This window comes from Melanaphis sacchari, unplaced genomic scaffold (genome assembly GCF_002803265.2).
Source record: "Melanaphis sacchari strain LSU unplaced genomic scaffold, SCAv2.0 Contig20_pilon_pilon, whole genome shotgun sequence".
In the NCBI taxonomy this organism is placed as follows: Eukaryota; Metazoa; Arthropoda; class Insecta; order Hemiptera; family Aphididae; genus Melanaphis; species Melanaphis sacchari.
Window position 1 is genome coordinate 1,137,910 of NW_020271042.1, and position 26,270 is coordinate 1,164,179.

The following is a 26,270-nucleotide window of genomic DNA, read 5'->3' on the forward strand; positions in this document are numbered from 1 at the left end:
ATTCCTTAACTATAAAATAATGTTTAAGCATAAAAATAATTATGGTAAATGCATTTTTCATAATATAATAAATAAAATTATTATTATCGTATAGTATAAAAAAGAATAATCTGTGTATAATAAGTATTTTGTATATAAATATATGAATTTTTTATCAGTACGTGATTTACACGAAACAACCTTGAAAATACAAATTATCATCAACATTTGGGTAAAATAAAATAAAAATAATTCGTTTTTAATTTTATCTACACGTCGAAGATTCTGTATAAAATGTAACAAATACAAAAAAATAAAATAAAAATAATAATAATAATAATAATAGTAATAATAATAATAATAATAAGGAATGTGTAGCATATTATATTACTGACAAATAATATGTAATTTGAATATAAATATAAAAATGTAAATGGCATTAATGTTTTTTTATTATATTGTTAATGATTAATATATATAAATAATTATTGTTGTTAGATAAGAAATTATTTTATACAAACACAAATTTTTTTTAAAAAAAAACATAGAATCATTATAAATAAATAATAAATAATAACAGTTTTCTGTTCTCTGAAAAACAATGGGTTTTGTAATACTTAATGCATTTCAGAATATCTTGTAAAATGACAGAGATGATCATTTTTATTTGGCAACAAATCAAATTTTTTAAGTATACAGTAAATATAAGTACAGTACAATAATTGAGGGTAATATCAAGGGAGGAGGAAATGTTTCTGGTTAAAACTATAATTTAAAAAAATTCGGTTTCTTTTTTGAGCCTTATGTTTCACGGACCTGAAAAATGATAATGTGATTAAAAAATACTGGAAGTAATTAATGGTTAAATGGCAAGATTAAACAAATATAATCAGTCTAAAAACTACATACTTATTTTCATTATTAATGATTAAAAATAGCGTTTTATTTGATTTTACATGCTATCATCAAAATATTTTAGTTTTTTACAAGTTCAATACATTTTGTAAAAAGTATTTATGAGTTACTCAATATAAGTTATCACTTATTTGTTATTTCCAACGCTTTATTTTTTTCTCAGTGGTGAATACAACATTATATATATACATATATACACCATATTAATGGAATATTTTATCTGTCTATTATATATATATATTTTTTATCAACAGTTATAAATTTAAAATTCACCAATAATAATTTTAAGTGCGACTGTATTTACACAAAAACCTAATTAATAAGTAATAACACTAATCACTACAGAAATTAATAAGACAAGATATTAATGTGTATTAGTCGGGAATTAAATCCTTATTATAATGTTGATACACAACCATTGTTAATATTAAATTATAATTAAATTTAATATTTAAGAGTATAAATTAACACAATAGTAAATAATATTGACTTTGGGTTATTATTTTTTACAAAAATTAACAGCTGTGTTCAAAAATGTTGTAAACACTAAACAATATCAAGTTACATAAAACATTTATGATCATTAAGCAAAATCTAACAATAATAATATATTATTATAGCTCAAAAATGTATACAATTGGCGATCAGATTAATTAAAAAAAAAAATTACAAAATATTTTGAACATAGCTGTTCCTAGAAGTAATGCAAGGGCACGGATTAATTATTATATTTTCCCATGCGTTTAATGTGGGAAAAAACCATGGCTTATATATAGATGAAAAATATTTAAATACCATTAAACAAGATAGAAAAAATCCCAATTTGAATATAAATAAGCCAAATTTTTAGCACAAAGGAGTTTAATAAGTGAGTCAATAACTAGGAGATGGTTGTTCATGTGCATTCCCTACATACCATTATTATTTATTTTTTTGATTGAAAAGTAATTATCTTGAAAATTTAGCGAGACCACATGTCTTCAGCACCTAAATATTATAATATTAATTCACACCATCCACTTAACCATGATAATAATACAACAGTATAGTTTTATACTAATTATATTTATATTTAAAACTGTTTTTGCTCACCAAGAGAATTTGTATCATTAGATCCATTGTTTGACTCCAGTGAATCATCAAGAGAACTACCATGAACTGTTGATAAATCATCAATTGTTGAGCCTCGTTTACTACCAGTAGCACCTATTCTGGAAGTCGTGGTCACTCCAGTTCGCCTATAAAAAAAAAAAAAAAAAATTATACATGCACATTATAGCAGTATTTCTTTTAAATATAATTTTTTTTTTTTTAAGAACCTGAGTTTGCTTCTCAAATTATTGTTCTCTCTAGATATTGATTCATTGGATTCCAAAAGTTCATCGAGATCGCGCTGAATTTTTCGTTTCTGGTGCTTCTCTCTACTGATTTCTTCTTCTGCTTCTTCAATTTGCCTCTTCAGTGTTTTAACTCTAGCATTGCTCTAAAAAAAAACAATTTTACATAGTAGTAATGTCTATGATAAGGTTTGACATAAATACCTTTTCTACTTGTTCCTTATACTGTTCAATTGTTCTTCTTTCATCTTCTAATTGCATTATAACTTCTTTCATTTTTTTCTCTAATTTACGATTAGCTTTTTGTTGTAATTGTCTTTCCCTAGGAATTGGAAATTACCATTAGTAATAATAATGTGTAACAAACACTCATATAACAAAAAAATTTTAATTTTAATTTTTTTTTTTTAACACTTACTTGGCTTCAGTTTCCAGTTGCTCGTCGAGATTGGCAATCTTAGATTCCAAGTTGGAAATGGCAGTTTTAGTTTTCACTCGTTGATTAGTTTCAATTTCTGCTAATTTGGCTTTTAGTTCTTTGTTTTGTCTATCAAATAACATTTTATTTGTCTCCAATTTTTGTGTTGTTGCTCGTTCATTTGCCAAATCTAATCAAAATAATAATTAAATATTCTTGGTAAAATTAAAAAATATAAATTAATTTACCTGAATTCAACTGTTCAATCTGAATTAGAGCTTTTCTAATTCGTTCGTTCAACGCTTCTGACATTGTCTGTTCTTCTTCTAATTCTTCTTCTAACGTAGATATTCTTGCTTCCAGGCGACGTTTTTCATCTACCATTAATGTACTGCTAACAAAATACAATACTTATTAAAAATATTCTAATTTTTAGTTAAAGATAATAACACAAACCCCTTGTTAGAATTGCTATTCATTTCTTCGTGTAGATCATCGCGCTCACTTTCTGCTACACGTCTAGCTCTTTCAGATGCAGACAACTCTTCTGTCAATAACAGTAATTCAGCTTCAACTGATTTCAATTTACGTTCAGTTTCTTTTGATGTTGCAGAAAGCTCATCGCGAGAAGCTCTAGCCTCTTCAGCATCACGAGTAGCATCCTTCAATTGAACTTGTAATTTTTTAAGTTGTTTTAAAGCGTCTTCTTTTAATTTGTTGTGCATGTCTAATTGTTGTTCAAGATCTTTATAATCAGCTTCAATTTTCTTGCGACCAGCCATTGCAGTCGACCTTTGTTTGCGTTCATCTTCCAGTTCAGCTTCTATGTCACGAATTTGTTTCAAGAGTCCTCTACGTTTTTCTTCGCTCTGCTCTTCTTTGGCCTAATTAACACAATAAAATATTAAACGAAAAGAATATTATGTTGTTGTTACTTGACTAAAATTAATTAGATATAAATTGCCATTAATGTAAGATATTTTCATATATCACACTTACAACAAGATCACGTTCAAATTGAGCCCTTAATGCTTGCATATTCACTTCAAGTCTTAATTTAGCATCTTCAGTTATTTGAAGTTCATCTTCTAGATCTTCATTCTGTACACGTATCTCAGCCAATTGTGATTCTAATATTCGTTTTGCCTTTTCCAATTCATGAACCTAAAAAATAAAAATAAACTTAATACTTTTTTCAAAAATATGTTAATAATAAATGTATACAAACATTTTTATCAGCCGTTCCTTGATTATTTATCAATTCATCCAACTCATTTTGAAGTGTTCTCTTTCCTCTTTCCAATTCTTCAACTTTGACCATCAGTTCATCAAGCTCTCTAGTTAAAGAAAGCACACGTGTTTCTTTTTCACGAGCTTCTCGTTCAGCAGCGTCACGCTCAATAGCCATTTGCTCAGAAACCGCCTAATTTTAAGTATTAACAATAGTAATTTAAAATTTTATTCAAAAAGCTTGATAAAAATCTTTATGCTGTTACCTTTTCTTCGGCAAGAGTTTTGTCAAATATTCTTTGTTTCTTCTCAAGTTCGATAACTTTAGATCGTTGAGCTTCTAAATCAATATTAATATCATCTAGTTCTGATTGAAGTTTCTTCTTAGATTTTTCCAATTTATCATTTGTTGCTTGTAATTCTTCAATTTGCCGTTGTAACAATTCCACATCCTAAAAAAATTGATGTTAATACAAATTTTAAACTAATAAATGAAGGTATAATATACCTTAAAGATTTTTTTATAAGAAGCTTCCATTGCAGCGGCTGACTCAGCATCATCTTCCATTTTTTTTCGCATTTCAGTTATTTGTAAATTAAGAGCAACTATTTGTTTTTCCATATTTTTTTTAGACTCTTCTTCTTCTTCTAACTGTTCTTGCAAAATTTCTTTTTCGCTTTCAATTTGTTTAAGTTTAGAATTCAATGACAATTTCAACTTGGTTTCTTCTTCCAGAAGTGCCTAAAAAAATTAAAATAACAAGATAATAATAAGTTTAAAAAAATCAAATAATTTTGTTTTTAAATACTTGTGTTTCTTGCAACTGAGTTTCCATTGTTCCTGCTGATTTTTCAGCAGCAGAAGCTTTGAGTTCAGCTGCTTCTAATTGATTAACAATGGATTCAGATTCATTGCTAAGTTTAGAAAGTCTTTCAATTAATTCATTTTTCGAACGTTCTGATTCAGCAAATTTACTTTGTATCTCACCTATAAAATAAAAATTAATAATTATTAAATTGATTCTTTAAAATTATTGTAGACATTATTTAATTTTTTTAAAAGCTAGTACTTACTAAGTTGAGATTCAGTAATTTTACGTTTCCTTTCTAATTCGGATTTCGAAGATGCAGAAGACTTGAGTTCAGCAGCAAGATCAGCATTTTCGGCTTCAAGAGTTTGCTTAGATTTTTCTAATTGACTTTTAGACTATATAATAATAAAAATAAGAGTATAATATAATGTAGCTACATACAATTATTAAATTTCAAAGCAATATTTTTTTCAAGGATTCTATCTGTTCATTTATAACGGATATTTCTTGACTGTGTTTGTGTCGCATTTCGGTAATAATGATTTCGTGCGATTGTGTATCTTCTTCTAAAGATTTCTTTAGGGTAGCCAATTCCTAATAGGAAACAACATTTATGGATATTAAGGTGTTTAAAGGTAAAGCATGTGAACTGATTAATTATTTATATTATTATACCTGTTCTCGTTTAGCTCTAAGTTCATGTTGTGCTGCAGTTATGTCTAAAGAATCTAAAAGCTCATGTTTTAAGGCTTCAAGTTCTTCATTAAGGTCACGCTTTTGTTTTTCTGCTTTACTTCTAGCAGTACGTTCAGCTTCAAGATCTTCTTGAAGTTCCCCAAGTTGAGATTCTAATTCCCTGAGAGCCTTTTGTGATTGTGCTTTACCTGTAAAATTTTATTTATGATAATAAAAATTATATAAGAATAAAAAAAAAAAAAAACTTACTTGCAGCTTCTTCATCAATTCTCATGAATGCTTGTGTCAATTCTTCTTCTCGTTTGCCAAGTTGTAATTGTAAGTCTTCTACTTGAGCTTTCTTTTCATTTAGCTGTTCTTTTAAGTCATTTACCTAAAAATTATTATTTTTATAGTATAAATTATTTTTTATTTGCTATAGATGATATAATATGCTAAATGTATTCTTACCTCAGTCTCAACTTTACGCTTAGTACGGTCCATTTCCTGTCTTTGCTGATTATCTTTTAATAAGCGTTCTTCTAATTCTGCAATGGATGCTTCATGTTTTGCTTTTAATTTAGCTAGATGTTTTGCTTTTTCTTCTTCTTCAGCTAATGTTTGTGCCAAATCTGCAGCTCTTTCTTCCAAGACTTTTTTTTCTTTGACTTGTTTTACATTAGTATCTTCAGCAAGTGCAAGATCTTCTTCTAATTTCTTAAGTTTGGCATCCATCTGAACACGTTCTAATTGAAGTTTCTGCCGTGCTCCTTCTTCTTCTTCTAATTGTTCTTCCAAATCCTAAAATTATAAAAAAATAAAACATAATATTTTTTCAAAATTATTTCCATCATTTAAATGACAATTATTAATACTAACATTTATGTTAATTTGTAACTTCTTTTTCTCTTGAGCTAATGTACTAGACCTTTCTTCTTCTTCTTCAATTCTAGCTTCTAGATCATGTAATATTTCTTCTAGTTCTAATTTTCTGGCAGCAAGTCTAGCTCTCATTTCTTCAGCTTCAGCACATAATTCAACTTCTGCTTGTAGCTGTTCAGCCAAGGCATTTTTCTCATCCACTGCTGTTTGATATCTATTAGTAAAAAATAACATATTACATACTATAATATAAATTATTAAATAAAATTAAAAATATATTACTTTTTTTCGAGTTCCAGAACACCACGTTGTTGAGAATCTAATTTTTCTTTAACTACCTTCAATTCTTCTTCTTTAATAGATAATACTTCTTCTTGTTTGGTAACTTCTAAAAGAGGCTTAACTTTAGTATATAATCTCCACCATTGCCAGTTTCTTAGTTTTAAATATGCTGAACAATTGCGCTGAATGATACGAATAGCATTCAATTGTTGTAAACGTTTTTGATAATTTCTTCTCGCTAAGTATCCTCTGCAGAAAGCCTAAAATTAAATAGGATTTATAATAAACTAAATAGTTTTAAATTTGTAATATAATAAAAAAAATTATTTAAAAATTGTTTACTTGGAAGTTGACTATGAGGTCAGAAATTTTGAAGTCTCGTTCTTCTTCTAAATGAGCAAGAACACCTGCTCTGAAGAATATTTTGGACTGACCAACACGATAGAGATTTGTATCAAGTTCAAGAGCCTTAATCATTTTTTCACAAGCTTTTTTACCATCCATAAAACCTTTAGGTATAGCATTTGATGTAAGGAGTTCATATCGCTGTCTAAACTCCTGGAATGGAATACGATTAGGGAAACCTTGTCTACAAATCCTAATGCCTTCTAAGACTCCGTTACATCGTAGTTGATCTAATACAAGTTGAGCATCGATTTTACCGGCTCTTTTCTCATGATTTGGAATAATACATCTTACAAAATTAGGATTAGTATTTCTTAAAGTAATCATCAATTTGTTCAATTGTTCTTTATATAATTGTGATACTGTACGGAACATTCCTTTTCTTGTCCGTGCTCCAAACTGTGTATCAGTGAGAGCTTGATGAGCTATACCTACAATTTCCGCATCTTTCCAGATGTGAGTAACAAAAGAATCTTGAGAAGATTGTAAGAGTTGAACAATATTTTCGTTCAATGGATCCATATTTTTCATAAGCCACTTATGTGCAGAATAATCAACTTTTCCAGCATAGTGGATTATTGAGAAATCAGCAACACCTCTAAAGTCTGTTTTATGGAATTTTGGATGAACACTTTGGGCAGACATTAGTTTTTCTACAAATGATTTATCAGTAGCTTTTGGGAACCAACATTCTTCATCTAATAAGGCCATAACACCCATAGGCTATGGAATACAAGAACAATTAATTTATGCTGAAAATTAATTTAAAATTATATCACGATACATACTTTGTCAATTAAATCAATAGTGGGTTGTAAATCCAATCCAAAATCAATGAATTTCCATTCAATACCTTCTCTTTGATATTCTTCTTGTTCTAAAATAAACATGGTATGGTTGAATAGCTGTTGTAGTTTTTCATTTGTGTAATTTATACACAGCTGTTCAAATGAGTTTAACTAATAAAAATAATAAAAATATTTAATTAGATTAAAATATAACAAAATAGTAACTAAATAAATTACTTCAAATATTTCAAATCCAGCCATATCTAAGATTCCAATAAATGATGCCCCTTGTCTTTTAGATCTATCTAAAGATCTATTAATGCGGTTAACAAGCCAACGGAACATACGTTCATAACATGCTTTAGAAATAGCTTCTACAGCAAATTCCACTTGTTCTTTGGTCTGGGCTTTGGACACATAGTCTCTGCCAACTTTGATACGAGGTCTAAGGAAGGCTTTAGTCATTTCGGTTATAGACAAACCCAAAAGATGAGCTACTTTTTGGGCTACTGTGTTATCAGGTAGTGTTGCTTGATCACTATTGCGCTCTTGTTTAAACTGCATGTTTCCAAACAACATAACAGCACTCACAATTCGGAAAATAGCTAAAAAAAAGTTATGTAAATGCATTAAACTTGCATTTATCAAACAAATAATCTAAATTTAACATACCAGAATAATCTTCTGTTGTCATCCCCATGATATTCATAGCATTAACAGTTTCTCTAAACTCAGCAGAATCATCTACACCGGGTACACGGAGATTACCATTTGTAAGGAAACTATAAGTTTTAGGGTCCTCAAGAATAAATTCAGCTAAAAACAAAATAATATAAAATATTAATTTTAATTTAACTGTAGTCAACTTTATAACGTAAAAACAAAAAACAAATAATATTAATTTATTTTTTTGTTCAGCAGTAGCTCCACATAGCAATTGATAGAAAATATGGAATGTACGTTCATCTTTTGCTTGTCGTATAGCTCTCGATTTTTCCAATAAGTAAGTTTCAATATTAGCACCAGCGATGAAACCAGAAGCATCAAAATTAATACGAATAAATTTACCCTGTGAATACCAATTACGAAAAATTTAGATTCATTAATACACTAATTATAAACAAAACTCACAAATCTAGAAGAATTGTCATTTTTCACAGTTTTTGCATTACCAAATGCTTCTAAAATGGGATTAGCTTGTAATAGCTGTTGTTCTAGTTCACCCTAAACAAAAATAAAATACATACATAAATTTTTTTTTTTTTTTGAACTAAAAAATATTTTTCTACTTACCTCATAACTAACATTAGTATTACACTAGTTAAATAAGTATATCAATCCAAATGGAAAGCGTGCAAACATTTTTAAAAGGCAATACAAATATTTTAATAGATAATACATATTTTATGCATAACATAATTAAGTTTTATTTAAAAAAAATAAAAAATATTAAACATAGGTTAGGACAGTTAGATACACATATAATAAACTAAATTAATTAATAAGCATATAATTATGTATACTTACAACAACCAAAGCTGGACCAGGTGACTGATTTTCCAAAAATCAACATATAAACATAAGAAAAAAAAACAAATAAATAAGTAGGTATAATATAATATATATTTTTTTTTTAATTTAGAGTGTTGCAAGCTTTAGTAGGTATGTCATGTTTAAGTTTTAGTCATAAAATATATTAAAAAAAGAAATATCAAATATTTTTCTAATAACTAGCAAAACAGAAATAGATTTTTTCTATATCGTTGTACAAAAACAATGTTTCAATTATAGAATAAATAAATAAATAAATAAATAAATAAATAAATAAATAAATAAATAAATTACGTAATGTTTTTTTAAAATAATTTACATGATGATGTTGTACAGGTTCTATTTGTGTAACGTGAATAAGAGGTGCTTATCTAATTTTATATTGATTTTATATAATACACACGGTAGGGTAATGAAGTTTAATGTTTTGATTAAAATATTTTAGAGGAATTAAAAATGTCAATAAAATGCACTTGTTGTTTGTTCTGCTTAGTTGTATAAGTTATGTTCAGAAAAATAATAAAATATAAATTACAATAAACCGTTTTCTAAAAACAAAATTGTTAAAAATTGGTAACAATAATACAACATGAATGTTTAGATTGGCATTAAAATTAAAACTTTTGTTTAATACTATAAGAAATCCGTATAGTTTAAAGAACGATTAAGAAAATTTTAAGAAAATAATCAAGTACCTAAATACTAAACGCAAAAATTATATTACATTATACAATTAATTAAATGTTCTAAATTGTATCATAACAATAAATTTAAACTTTAAAAGAATTATTTTAAAACAATTATAAGTCAAAAAATTGTTGATAAGCATAATATAGACAGTTCAAGTTTAGTGCTTATCATAATTATTCTAAACTTGTTTAATATAAAACACTATTATGACGTTATTCATAGGCAAGCAAACGCGCATAACTTTAGGAGAAAAATCACTTTGGTATAATTGTGTAAATACCTACTATAAACAATAAGTTAAATTAGTATTGATAAGACACATCAACTTAAGAACCTATTTGAACGTGTAAAACTGCAGCTATCCGAACAACTTTGGTTGAACACTCATTAATAATCTATGAAACACGTTCTTTAATGTCAATAAATTACGACGGCCGATGACTAACGAACGAATCATTTGTCGATTTTTAACAGTTGTAAAATTATTTTTTATAAGATTTTTTATATCTCACGCATTCAGTATAAATAACAATAATAATACACATAACTATACTACTATAGATATAAAAAAAGAATTCAATAATGTTTTACTGGGACGAACTTGCTAAATAAATTTTGATAGTAATATTATTCAATAAATCGATAATAAAAGGTATAAAATATTTGTAAGTTGGTTAATTAAACATTTTATCACTTTTCAATTGTTTTGACAATTATTACTGTTAATGGAGATCATTGATCAGGTACATATTTACATTATTAATCGTATGTTTGGGTATAATTTTTTTTTAACAAATATAATAATTCTATGCATAGTACGTGCGTCATAAATAATACTGTCGTTTCAATACTTGTGAGCACGAGGCAAGAATACTAAAAAGAAAACATATCCACTAACACGTAAAACGCTAAATATATATTTTTATTTTTACACAAGTCATTGCAAAAACAAATATATTATACATTTTGTTTTCGAACACTGTGCATATGTGGCGTGCTTATAATGTTAGAAAAATATTATCGTTTTATAGTAAGGTGTGCAAACATTCTTGACGGTTTTTATAAAAAAAAATTGTTTTAATTTTTAACATCGTTATTAAAAGTCAGTACCTAATTAAAATATATGTGATATATATGTATATATATCGTACTTGTCATATATATGCGTTGAATGGTACCGCGATTTCTTTTCTTCGTTTAAATTCGTATGGCGGAAAACGTGACGATTAACCTAAACGCGCGCACGGAACAAAGACGCGGCGCTATGCGTTTTTAGACGATTCCAGTCGCGTTTTATGCCGCGCAATAGAGAAATACAAAAGTTTACACGATAATACGATACAGAAATATTATAGGACATTACAGCTATAATAATATATATCCATTGCGTACGCACATACATGTCCTTAAGCAACACGACTAATGAGCAGAGTCCTTATCGCCGAAAAAGTATTATGCAACTCGTGTGTATCATTCTATAGGAACGTATATGCTTTATGTGCACGAGTATAAATCAAAAAGTCGTATTGTATTGGCGTCTGGCGAACTGAGTGCATTTTTTTATTTAACCCCAGACCTTTTAATACGTACTTGGGATAATCATCAAACAAGCACCAACTTAAAAAATAAAAATTGTCATCTTGTGTATTCAATATTACATAAACAAAATTTTAATAGCCATTATTTGTTTTTAACACAAATATAATGCAGTGTTTTTTAACCTGGGCAGTCGCCACCCCTTAAAAGGTTGCTAAATATTTTTTTAGAGCCACTAAAATATATATTAGGGGATCGTTAAAAAATTGAATATTTATTTGGAAGGTCGATACAATAAAAAGGTTTAAAAACACTGCTATAATATATTACAGTAACTTAGTATTAATAGCCCTGGACAATTATTTAGAAATAACCAATAAATTTTATTAATTACACGTCTGTAAGATAATTGATTCATCTTATACTTTAAAAACATTATTAAATCTTTAAATGAACAAATTTGTAGATTTTACATTAATAAATCTAATAGAAATCAAGATTTTTACAAATAACATAAAAAAATATGATTTATGGCATTCAGTATATTACCGAGAAACAAATATTTATCATTGAAAAAAAAAATGTGATGTGGTTAGTGGTTCTGCAGGAATATAAATATCTAATATTTTATACCACAAATAAGTATTCAAAAACGTATTCGATACCCTAAAACTTAATAGGTATTATAATCTTTACTCAAGTGTACATTTACGATTTTTGTTATTTGTACCTTGGTAAATCAAGCGTTATCACTTATCATTAACAAAACATTATTATTATTATTTTGATATTTCCGGATGTTCCGTTGTTAGGCTAGCGTAGGCTGTATTGAAATAATGACAAAAAATTATCATCATTGTTATTTAACATAAAATCACACGTGTCACGTGTGTGATATATACATATATATCGGACCTTATACTCCGAGTACCGAGTATACTATACTATATTACATATATACAATTCAAACGTGCGTATTATTGTTATTATTATTAAATCATTATCATCATAAATCATCATCTTGTCGTCGATAGTTTTTAAACAAACTATGATAATTTGTAAACATTAATACATTAATATGGCTATTGACGTTTGAAAACGCTATTGGAAAATAATATTATGTAATGACATCGCCAATTTTTTTCTACTTGTTAATGTTTTTAAAAAAAATATTACTCTGTACACTTGTAATGGTATTTTTATTTTGTATACGTTTGATTATAATAATATTCTAAATTAAAAAATGTACACAATTATTTTAATCTAGGATTTGAAACTCCAGAGAAGACGTTTCGTACATTTTGATATCAATATGAATTGATACGTTTTATAAGCATTTAAAACTAATTACAAATTATACGTATTTTATTAGGTTGCAAGTATATAATTTTATGATAACGATATTACTAAAGCGTTTTCTAAATTATAACACCTAATAGGACGATTAAGCTAGCGTATCTGGTAGAAATCGCAAGGGGACCCTAACGTGGCCAAACGTATGAGTCATATATGCCAACAACGATAACAAACGTACGATTAAAATAAATGGAAACAGAATCGTACGAATACCTATATAGCGAACAAGACAAAATTTCTCATAAATGGTTATGATATTATAAATTATATTTATATACTTTTTTTTACATTTAAATCGTCGAGTACAAGGCCTATCGCTAATACGTTTAACGTGTAACTCACGGACGCCGTGATAAGCACAATAAGCTATTTATGGTAACACACACGGGAGTTTTGGGACACAGCTTAGGAGTAGATTCTAGGTAATGGTACGTATATATTATAATGTGTGTTTAACGTAGACGAATAAATTGCAAAATACGCTATTCCACCGTTTTTTTTTTTTTAAGCAGTTTTTATACTACTAATAGATAGAAGGACAAGTCGACTTAACGAAGCTCTAACTTCTAATCAGTAAAAATAATATAAGTCGTAAGCGACAAAAATAACAAAGCAACTATACACACTATAGCTATTACATAATCAATCACTTAACATTTAATGAATCAATAGTGAACTATAATGATCCCTTAAACATGATTTTTGGCTCATGATTGGTCCACTAAGTTTTAGTGAACCAAGAAATTAATTTATTTTTTATGGAATTCGGCATATTATAGTAGTAACTATGAATAATAATATTATTATACAATTATTAAATATTATGTTTTAAACGACGACTGGAGTGTGCTTTAAAAGACAGTACAATATCTAGAGTCTTGAGCTCTTATCGATCGCATTTATTGATTATAATATTTATAACAACACAGTATTATCAATGTTATCATAACTTGTAAGAATTGATAAAAAGAAAAAAAAATCATCTTTAAGCCAATCAACATTGAGAAGTTAGATTTTTCAAAATTTAAAAAGCATACGATAAAGCATAAAAAAAATTAGAAATACTAGAGCAATATTTACTAGTGTAAACAAAGACATTTTATAATAAATATCAAATAATAAAATATTCTTCACATTTTATTATTTAATTATTTAATTTGTAACGACACTAACATTTATATGTATTGCTTTATCTAAATATAACATACAATTTAATTAACTAATGCGCTCAATAATCATTATTATACCTAATATTTTAAAATTATATTACCGGAAGGCGGTCATTTTTTGATATTTCACTCCTACATCAGTGATATCAGAAATCGTTATATATTAATCGTATACAATTTTAAAATTTTTTTATAAGAGAAATTATTAAAAAAAAAATAGGAAGTTTTAGAAATGATGATTCATTTAAATTTTAAACAATTGTTATTTTTATTAAATAATTAATTGAACCTATTTTAAAATGTCAGTATTGAGTCGGTTATAAAACTTTTTTAAAACACTGATTTTAAACATTAGTAAATTAACAGTGATGTTATTTTTCGATATCAATTTAAATTATTTAATTATACACTATCTAAAATCCAATTAAAAAACTATCTCCGCTTTTGAAACATAATAATTTGAGTAAGTAAAGATTAATTTTTGTACTGCAGTAATTGAATCATTATTTAGTATTATAGAATAAATATCATCTTTATAAATATTGTAACAGACAAAAATAATTTAAACAAAAATTAGTAAACATTTGGCTAATATTAAAACCAATTCGTACTAATTGGTTAATATCTTACATTTTTAAAATACAACTAAATTAATAATATGTCATATTTAAATTGGGCAGATTGAGCGATTTATTTATCATTACTATCAATGTTGAAATAATACAAACATTTTAATACTAGATACTAGCACGTGCCGAACTGATTAAATACCCGTCATTGTAACCTATTCATTAACTTATGCTGTTAAATCAAACGTGACTGTGTACTAAACAAACGAACTAATTTGAATAAAAAGCAACTTCGCAGAATCTCAAGAATTTATTTTCTAAAACGTTAAAATATTCTCAGTTCCTCTACTAATTAAAACTCAAACTTTAAATATTATATTACCTATTACATTAAAAAATTTTAAAATGTTCATTAAAATTATTTTATTGTTTTTGTTTTAGTAAAATGTTCTATCAACTCGAAAACTTTATATGAATTATGGTGTATTTTATTTTTATACAATAGTAGTTTATATAATATATATTTGTATTAATTTTTGATCAATTACAGTTCTATAATATACATATAATATATAGAATGATATAATAAATAAAATACAAGGCGATGAATCGTTAATACCTATTCATATGCCCAAAAATAGACTAATGCATATGATAACCGTATGTGAATTTGGGTAGCAAGGCGGATGTCTTATATAATGAGAATTTGCACATGACACGGTTAAGAAAATAAAAATTGTGACCATATGTGGACTGATCAGTTTGGCGCCAAATAAGGCAGCAAACTTCAACATCATCCTTGTAGCTGCACGGGAGTCCGATAAATCTCAATACTTTCACTGTACTCAACCATAAACATTAATTCTTTATAATATAGAATACATCGACATTTTTTTTCTGTTTGGACAAAATCGTTCTACATAATGAATATTAATTAAACAGGCAAGTGACATGAGTATGTACATGACACCGATACAACAGATTCGGATACCTTTAAATACATTATGAAAAAATAATACAAGTCACGAACGACCAGTAAAGATATCAGTCAAAAACAAACAACCTAACCGAATTTGGTTTGATATTTTATCTTCTATTATTTGATTCGAAAATCAGCGTGTAAGGTCGTCGGAACAGTAAGAAAATTATTATAATTAAGCATTCAACGGAAACCGCCTAAATTAGAATTGACTACTGACGATACAGAGACATTGACGATTATAACTGCATGATACCTAAGTTAGACATAAATATTTTACCGTCTTACGAGTTAGAACCCACCATTCATGGGTGTTTAACTTCAGTATGTACACAACAATGACGAGTTTCGCTATTATTCCAAGCAAAATAAGGACAGATTATGTATTGTTCGAGCCAATAAAGATAATAGCTTTCACCGCGTTTGCCACCAAGTAATGATTCGTGCATATAGTGCACACATCACGTTGCAGCTGTTTAAGGAAAATATAAATATTCAACGAATAGTGCAAAAATGCATAAATATAATAACATACTTGTACAAATATACAAGATAAACGTACGGCGTGTTGCATATGTGAATCATACACAACACCAAAATGTAAATAAAGTATAGGCCAAGTAATTAATAAATAATAAAATATACCTATCCATTAAAAAGAGTGCAAATAACTATAGAGTATAATACTAATGTAATCATTTTTTAATATGACTAAAGGAAACATAAGGACATAAATGATAGAACAAATATGGATAGAAATATTACAAATCCATAAGTAAGGTTAACTCCTTTCTGGTTTTCATAGTATACCAGCTTTCACATAAATCCCTACAGATTAAAAACGGAAAACCTCATGTAGTATGTGTGCATTATTACAGTCGAGTTTTGCACGCGTCCGTCGACATAATGAATAAAACAACAGTAAATGTGAGATCTATTAATGCAGGCAGGTTAAAAATCAGTGTATTACATGAATTACTTTTCAGATATCCATCTAAGAACCTAATATAGAAATGGGAGTGGTTTTGAGTTAAATCAACATTACGCCTTCATTTCAAACCTACAGAAATGCTAAAAGTACAAAATCTGCACGTATAACATTAATTTGCAACAACTTCATAAATATATAGTCACTTGCTTTTATATTATAACAATTTAAATTTGAAATTTTTGTACTTTGTTTATAACAATTAGGTATACAAAAGTATACAAAATAATTGATAAAATTAAACTAATTATTGCATTTTATTTAAATTTGATTTAACGTCAATAAAGTACAAAATAACATTTCTCAATAGAAACTATCAATAATTTTTATTATATGATGACTAATTACTATTATGGAAATGTTAGTATTTCAAATTTTTATTTCTTGATTTTTTAAAAGAAATTATTTTATTGTGATAGCGATATATTTCGAATGAATAATAAGTGGGTCGAAGTCGAAATGTATAAAAATGATTATATGACAGATATGTTATTACTCACGGCGTGTTGAATCACTCCTTTAGGTTTAGATGCAGCCACGTAAGCCAGATATTGAATAACTTTTTTCGTGTTCTCGGTTTTTCCAGCACCTGATTCTCCAGTACATAGTATAGATTGATCTTCTCGATCTAAAATACAAAAGATATATATTATATTTCTTTTTTTTTACACCTATAAAAGTATGAATAAAGTATATATTTAACCTTGTAACATCGATCTGTATGCAGTATCAGTTACTGCAAATACGTGTGGCGGTACTTCATGACGTTTGTTACCTTTGTAACGTTCCATTATGTTTTCTGTGTAGATAGGTAATCTTTTGTATGGATTAACCACTACACAAAAGAGACCAGAATATGTCTAAAAATTTAAAAAGGTAGATATATAATACATTTATAAAAACAGAATATAATAATTAATCCGGATCCCTGGTGTGATTAGGAGAATATATAAACCTTATTATCTTCTAACACGTTGCCATAAATTTAGGGATTAAGTTCAACATAAATATTGTTAGATAAGCAAAAATTACTAAGTAAAAACAATGTTAATAATTCTCAACTATAAAATTTGGGGTAATAACTATATTTTTCACAAAACAAGATTATATTGAATGATATTCTAATTCATATTATTTTGGGAATTTATAAGTAAATTATCATCACGCAATCAATAAAACTAAATATACCTTTTTTTATAATTAATTTAATACAAAAGTGTTAAATTTTCCATCATGTCTTGTTTTTTTTTTTTTTTTGATAGTTCAAACGAGACCAAATCCCAGACAAAACTACAAATAAAAACCAGTTTCATAAAAACAACATTCGTTATTGTCCTAAAGAATATATTTTACATTTATTTTCTCTATTATGTATAGGTTAACTTCTGTGCACTACGCTACATTAGTAAAAATACGAGTAAAAATATAATAAACTATTTAAACTTTTACGAAAATTAATTTTTGTATTATTTTAATGAATACCTACCTATTTTTTATGATTATTCATTTGTTAAATATTTTAAACCTTCTATTAAGTGTAGGTAACTATATTTTTTGTCACTAGACAATATATTACATAGATATAATAAAATAAATACTTAACTTTATCTCATTGGTACTCGACTATATAATAATATAATTGCATGATAACTTTTGTGATTTTATATTTAGAATATCAACATTTAAAATTATTATAAAAATAATAGGGAAAAACTTTTGTATTTTAATATTAAACATGAATTAATTTATAATATCTCAACTACACATTTTAGATAAAATTCTATTTCAATTCAATATATAAATAGCAACGATTAATATTAGATTTTTAGTTTAAATTAAATAGGTTCAATAATTTGCATTGATGACCTTGAATTTTCCAGTTTTTGTTTTTTTCTTATGCAGATATACTTGACCTTATAATATGCATCACAATTTATAAGGAAAACTTTTTTGGAATACACACACACACACACACACACACACACACACACACGTATAAAAATGTTATCTTTTTTATTTATTTAAAGGGTATAGAAAAATTTAAATTACTCAATTTAATTTTTTCCATTTTCAAAATTAGCGTTACAATTTAACAATAGATATGAATATTATGAACTATAAAAACAGAGATTCTATTGTTTCTATGAATAGTTTTAATAAACAAAATACACGTGATTACACATAAACATATTTTTTTTATAATTTATTAATATAAAATGTATAACTACTACTATTTAACGATATATTATTACTTAGTAATTATAAAAGAAAATAAATAAATTGTAAGTGCATTTATTAAAAAAAAAAATGCATTTTATTGCATTATTACACTAATAAACTATTTGACCTAATTGATTTCTATAAGGAATTTTTGAATGGCCGTTAAATCTGATTAAATGGTGCTAATTTCCAACGAATTCCGTGAATGATTCAATACACCGACAAGGTTTCTCCTGCGTTTCGTAATAGAATTAATTTTTAAAATGGACCAAGATTCCAACACACAGCATTATTGTTGCGATTACTAATCGGTTACGACAAATGACATTTGTATAGGTAGTGAATATTAGAGGGTTTGGCCTCCTAAATAGATATATAAAAATAAAATGAAAAATTCTATTAAACTATATAGTAATAATTTATTACATAGAAACAAGTAAATTTAATTAATTAAAAATTAAAAATATAAAAATAAAATAAATGCTATACAAAAATGAATAGCCAAGTAGAAAATATGATTAAAAAAAAACACGCATATTTGTAGGAAAAGTGTTGTACGAGTATGTTGACTATGACTCATAGGATTGAGGCTTTACTCATTCCTTGGACATAATATAACCACTCCTCTTTTTAAGAATACGCGTTTGAGCTCTACACAGTAAATATTAATTAGAATATTTGACAAAAACATTTCGACTATTCTCAGATCCATTAGTATGAAAAATGAAAATGTAATTAAAGCAATACACTAAACTCTCACAATTTAGATCATAACCATGGATAGGTAGATAGAACATGTTATGTAATTAACGATTTTATACAGACATATTTGTTCGAAATATTTCATGAATTTTTTCAATAAAAATATTAAATGGTAAAAGAGTTATTCGAATGAATTTATCACGTATATTTTAGAATATAATACAACCTATAATAATTTAAATCATAAAAATAAAAAAACATTGTGAAGTATCATAATTATAAAAATTTATAATGACATTTAACTGACGATTAAACTTAAATATGACGAAATCATTAATTATAGATAAAACATTAGAAATAAAATATAGAATTTAAAATAAAAAATAGAGTGTTTGGACTATATTTTAACAATTTCAACTTGAAGAAATTATATTATTGCAATTTTCAGCTTAAAAGCAAATACACAATTTTAGTTTAGTGTTTTTATTGAAGGAATATTTTTTAATTATAAATCATCACATTATTTGGATTTTATTGAACATTTTTATTAGTTATATTATGCAGTTCTACATTTCACGAATTACGTTTTCACTAAAATAGGTAAATATTTAATTGTATTTCCATTGCTATATTATGATTTTAAATAGAATTATATTAAAAAATATAAGATGTATTATAATAGATCGTTTAACAGTTTTATTTAAGCCAAAAAATAAATCATTTAAATCTAATAAAAATATTTGTTGCTACGATTTTATTTTTTGTATTATACTAATATAATTGAGTAGACAAAAAAAAAAAAAAATTAATATCTATACTAAACGAACGTATATTAGACAATGGAATGACAAAGCGACATATAGTTATTTTATCTTGGTTTTCTTTTTAATGAGCATTATTTTTAATTGTTTTAATCTTTTAATGTTCTTAATACATATAGCAGACAACGGCAAGTGGTGACCAACAACCAAATCTAGGATTGAATATTGAAAGAAATAAACACCATCTAGTATATTCTGTGTCTGAGTAATCAAGTCTTAATAATTTGTTTTCGCTTAGTAGTAAGTTTATTACATATGATATTATGATATTACGATTTATGAACACATCGAACAAATACGCTAAGTGTGTTTCTACAATAAAGGTTTATACGAGGGTGAGTTGTCCAGACAAGATTATGTCACACTGGCTGACCTGAAATGACCTGCAGGCTGCATTCCAAGGTGCTTAATAATAATAATAATAATGTTTTTAGTAGGTATTTGGGTTCATTTTGAAATAATAATATAAAAATAACCAATTTACAATTTTTAAATATAATTTGAAAAATTAAATTCGAATTCGAAGTAATATAAATTATATAATCATAGTATGCAACTGGTACCTCTTCAGATTTTAACATGTATCAGACGAAAAACAGAAGCAACAATCTAAAAATACTAATTGGTATTATAACGACAAATATAACGTACTTAAATAAAATTAATATTCAATTTTTAACTTTTTCTTTTAAATTCATCTTTCATTAATTATTTAATACTTTTAACACAATTTAATATAAATTACAATTACCCAATTAATTAAATAATTCAAAAATATTTTTTAATTCATAGTAATATTATCTCAATAACTAAAATATTATACCCATCTAAAAAATAGAATAAATACATATGCTATGTACGTAATGCCATAAAAACAATATTAATCAAATTTGTAATTAAAAAACCTCGGTTTTTGTTAAATTATTTATTTATAAATAAAGTATACAATTTATATTGGTATGTACCTCAACTATTTTAATAATACTGATGGTTACTTTAATTCATATGTATATTTTTTAATATCCTCTTAGTTTCACAGATTTTTTTACCGATTAATGTAAGTACCTATCTAACCTATTTAATTATACTGACTATTATTGTTGTTTTTTTTTAAGTTTATAATTATTATTTCATTTATTAAGTATTTTCTTTTACACAACTAAACAATAAATAAAAATATATAATTAATTTTTTCAGATATTACGTTCATATAATTTTTAAGTTTATTGGAATAAAAATGTAAATTTTTAAATACCAATATTTTGTAAACAAAAGGAATTTACTTTAACGACTATAAAATACTTAGATATAAGGAAAAGTACAACATACTCTGCTTTATGTTTTAATAAATATTTATATTAATCAAGTAGTTAGTATTTAAAAAAAAATTATCATTATTTTATTATACCTATTAAGAAAAGAAATACACATCTAATATTAACTATAAGTCCAAAAGTTAAATGTATTCAATTAATAGTGTTAAGTAATTATATTATTATGGGTATTAATTTCCATATACATTTATATAATTATTATTCATATCTAAGTAACTTCTGGTATAACCCAACTACTTAACTATAGTCTCGACTATGATAATTTAAAAACCTACAATCCATATGTATTAAAATAATGTACCAACACATATTATAACAACAAAAAGTGATTGATCGCTTTAAAACTTTTGAATAATTAAATTTATATGGGTAAAAATGTAAAGGGTTGTTGACAACCTTGCCCTATAATCTTGACTAGACTTGTATAATTTTGAAACCAAATATGGTTTGCTAGTACCTACTATTTAAAACCGTCTTAAGCTTTCACATTAAAACGGTTACTTTTTAATCTACAGACATTTTACCATTATTTGTCTAAATAAATACTTAACACAATTATACTTCATACAAGTATTTATATGTATCTCTTACATTTTATTAATAGTAGAGGTATTTTCTTAACATTAATATTTATTCTCATTTAAATTAAAAGAAATAAATTAACTACTTAATAGGTATAATGAAAGTCTACCCTAACAAACTCAAAAGAACACTTATTTTAAAATATTTATACCAATAAATAACTGAAAAAATGTTAACACATCTGAGTTATCTTGACAGTAGATTATTTAGTTTTATGATTAATTTTTTAAATTAGTTAATACTTTTTTTTTTTTTTAATTGAGTAGTAAACACATTATGGTAAACAATAAGAAACTGTTATATATATAACTGTTTTATTATTTTGTTGAGCATTGAACTAAGGTTGGAATGTGTGAAGGTTGGTGAATTATAAATATGATAATAATTATCCTAATTTTAATCACGCTAATTTGTAAATATTACATATCTAATATGTTCTATAAATCAGTGAGTACCTAATACCTAGTACCTATTGAAACTTTTTTTTTAAACATTCAAACTGTTTTATAAGTACCTAGGTACTTCATGCATTAGCACTGGATGTTCTGGAGAAGTTTCTTTATAGAAGATAAAAAAAATCATTTTGAAAAAACAACGAAGTAGATAGTAAGTAGTAATGTTAGTAATTAAGTACTTATAGATTTATTTGACTATTTGTATAGGTGGGAATTATTAGGCATTAAAAATTATTTTGACCATGTTGTTTTAGGCAATCCACATAATATGATGAATATGATATATTATTTTGCAAAAATAGGTAAAATAGGAATATCAATAACTATCCATATTAAACTAAATATATTTGTAACAATAATAAACTGTTTTACTAAATGAACTATACCTAATAGTTAATATTTTTTTATTAAATACAACAAGTACAAATAGTTGGTACTTAAACCTTAAACCTAACTATAAAAATGCAGTTGTTATTTAAATGATATCATTATGGCTTATCTAAGGGTAAATATTTAGCTAAATATAATTTTAGTAAGAAGAAAAATTAATTGTGTAACTAATACAATTCCAAATTATTAGTATACATCTAGATGGTTGATGCCATATGAATATCATTTAATTTAATAAAATTGATAATTGTTAACAATCAATTTAAAAAAATAATAATAATTAGGTATTTCTTTAACATAAATAATATAAAATACATACTTTTTTATTCAAAATACAAATTAATGACATCAAAATAATTTAAGTATTTAATGTTTAAACTGGTAATGCTGATTAGTAAGATATTTTGAAATTATGAAAAGTGTTACCCAAATTATAAGTTTCCATCATGTAAATATAGGTATTAATAAAATACCATTGAACTGTTTTATTATGTTTATGTTTAATGTACCTATTGTAGAAAACCGGATAACGGAAAAGGAAATAAATTCAGTGTATTTCTGGGGCCTTTCATAAATATTTATTAAATATTGAGACTTAATTACATGCACTATAAATATTATAAGAACTAAAGTATAATTATGTAGATTAGTCGAGAAAAATCACAAATAGATATAATATATTCTACTAAGAGCACAGATGAACAATATGCTTCATCATCAATTTAAAAACCGGTTGTTAGTCAATAGAAATTGTAAACCACACAGGGCAATTGAATGGCTCTAACATAAAAAAGTACTGATGTTAACTTACATATATCAGTCCTGAATAGTAGCGGTCCTTAATGTTGTGAAGTACACAGGCCTCGTTCAGGCACGTTAACTCGGCCATGTCTTCGCTTTTGTCGAACTTAGGGGGGTTCATCTTTTGTATGACATCCTTATCGACGAGTACACGCTTTCCGGTCTCGGCAATTTCCACCTCAACCTCATCGCCTCGTTCACCTTTGATGCCAGCTGAAACGAAGCCCTGGCTTTCGTGGGGCACCCACACCAGACGTTTCTGAGTCCATTCTGCCTGTGTGGGTTGATCGTTGAGCTGATTGCGATCGACGGCCAGGTATTTCATGAACGGGTCCGAGCGGTCGGTGTCCATGTCCATGGCTACGATGGTTCGGCGCACTCACGTACGTCGTCCACGGGCGCGACGGATACAAATATGTGTGTTATGTTTAAAAAAAAAAAAAACCAAAAACGGTCTAAACAATCAAAATAATTAAATACGTAAAAAAAAAACGTGACTTGAGATTATAAAAATATAAAATATAATATCGGTCGTTGTCAGAAGTCAGTGGCGGACGCGTACGGGTTGTTGCAACGCATCTGTAGCCTGTGCCGGGTCTGCGGTTGTCGCGTCCGTCGGGCGCGCGCGATATGAATAACGCGATTACAGTTGAGAGCGAGCGAGAGAGAGAAAAAACGGTCAAGACTCGCGTTCCTCCTCCACCGAACAACTATCGAAATCGAAGACGAATAGATGATGCGCTGTGGTGGCGGTGTTGACGACGGTTCGCGCGGAGCGGTCGTCGTGGTGGTGTGCCGCCGAGTTGTACGGTTGTAACGTTGTAACGCTATCGGCGCCGGACTGCTATCGTCTCTGTTCGCAAGGTGGTGGCCCGCCTAGGTCCGTACTCCGTTCGTGTGCCGTACCAGTGTACCACACGGGAGAAGTTTTGTGTAGTTCTTTATGGTTTTGGTTTTCCGTTCGCGGTGGGACGACGATGACGAGCCGCACACCCGCTGATAAAAAAAAACATTTAGCCAACGGGTAATGACGTATAATAATAAGGACGACGAATGTATTACCATTTACCTATTATAATACTAATGAAATTATTACAACCATAATATAAGTTACAACATTACGTACAAATAATGAGTATTATAGCAATAATTAATGTGAATGGGGAATACGCCGAATACGGGATAATAATAATAATAATAATAATAATATGAAAATCATACGCGGCGGCTACGACCGGCGCGAAAATAGTCGCGCGTGCGCGCACCACAATAAGCCGACGATCAGTTTGGCCATCGAAGGAACGCCGTAATTCCCAGCGCTTCTGTTCTGTTATTCATCGCCCGCCAACAACCAATTGTCTCCATGGTAGTATGGTACATTTTTTAATGGCAATAAAAATGAACCTTCGTATTCAAGCTCTTATTTTAACATTTGTTTTTTCAAAGCGTGTGTTTAAACTTTAAAGGCATAGAATTTGAAAATGTTGAAAACATTTTGCTCTTTTTACATCATAATAACTAGGGCTCGGAAATTGCAGGAGCTAAATAAGGCAAAATATGCACGAAAAAATTACAAGATATGCATTCAAATTATGTTAAATATGCAGAAAAATTATTTTAAATACCAAAAAAAAAAAACATCAGATGTTGTTAATAAATTAATAAAATAATAATATACATAAAAACTGTTTATAATAGAAAAAAATGTATAACTGGTTGGCATTTTGATATTTTATTGAGCTAAAAATATAAATATTTTTTCAGTATTTTTGAAATTACTATAAATACCTAAAATTTTGAGTTTTATAACCAATACTAATTTAAATATACAGGTTAAGAGAGAAAAAAAATCATTTTTTTTAGAAAAATATAAAATAATAATATACGTATAAAATCAATGAAATATGTAATTTTTTAACTAAAATTGACAAAATATGCATTTTTAATTTTTAATTTTTTAACTGTCCATTGTATAGTTCGGATTTCTAACTTGATTAGCTATAAATTAAAAGCATACAGAACAATATATAATTCCTATAACTTCCGAGCCCTAATAATAACTAACCAAATTAGGGAGACCAAAATAAATTTTATGAAATCTGGTACAACATATTCTAACTTTAGTACCTATATATAGTATACTTGACTTATACGTCATATCTAACCATTATCTTACTTACTCTTAACCTTACCATTTTGTATATATTTATTTTATTTTATGTGTATTGTGTGGTTACTTTATTACCTATTGTTTAACAATTTTCTCTATCGATAAAAATTTATTAACCAAAAAAATATTCATTTAAAAATCAATTACATTAAAATCTGTAATATTATTAGGTAATTTAATAGGTAACAGTACCTAATTTTAAAGAACTTTTTGAAGCACTTGAACAAAAGTTCC

General features: G+C 26.8%; 1 protein-coding gene across 7 annotated transcripts; it reads right to left on the reverse strand.

The window, feature by feature from the left end:
• Window positions 1-525: 525 nt before the first annotated feature.
• On the reverse strand, window positions 526-25,010 carry LOC112593738 (myosin heavy chain, non-muscle). Of its 7 annotated transcripts, none has more exons than XM_025338255.1 (32): window positions 24,929-25,010; window positions 23,877-24,862; window positions 17,265-17,421; window positions 17,062-17,189; window positions 9,251-9,274; window positions 9,017-9,040; window positions 8,855-8,947; window positions 8,630-8,792; window positions 8,396-8,539; window positions 7,961-8,328; window positions 7,724-7,894; window positions 6,873-7,658; window positions 6,531-6,790; window positions 6,246-6,462; window positions 5,838-6,167; window positions 5,637-5,760; window positions 5,367-5,575; window positions 5,157-5,285; window positions 4,954-5,086; window positions 4,689-4,867; window positions 4,388-4,621; window positions 4,146-4,331; window positions 3,878-4,072; window positions 3,649-3,813; window positions 3,106-3,533; window positions 2,898-3,043; window positions 2,650-2,839; window positions 2,436-2,553; window positions 2,214-2,377; window positions 1,987-2,132; window positions 1,811-1,881; window positions 526-795 (listed from the first exon to the last, which is right to left on the reverse strand). In XM_025338255.1, exons 2-31 carry the CDS (start codon window positions 24,222-24,224, stop codon window positions 1,856-1,858), a joined length of 5,985 nt encoding a protein of 1,994 aa, XP_025194040.1. In that variant the 5' UTR covers window positions 24,225-24,862; window positions 24,929-25,010; the 3' UTR covers window positions 526-795; window positions 1,811-1,855. The 7 variants fall into 7 exon arrangements, with proteins under 7 accessions (XP_025194040.1, XP_025194041.1, XP_025194047.1 ...); XM_025338256.1 differs by having other exon boundaries at window positions 2,898-3,040; window positions 24,929-25,009; XM_025338258.1 differs by lacking the exon at window positions 1,811-1,881 and having other exon boundaries at window positions 777-795; window positions 24,929-25,009.
• Window positions 25,011-26,270: the final 1,260 nt, after the last annotated feature.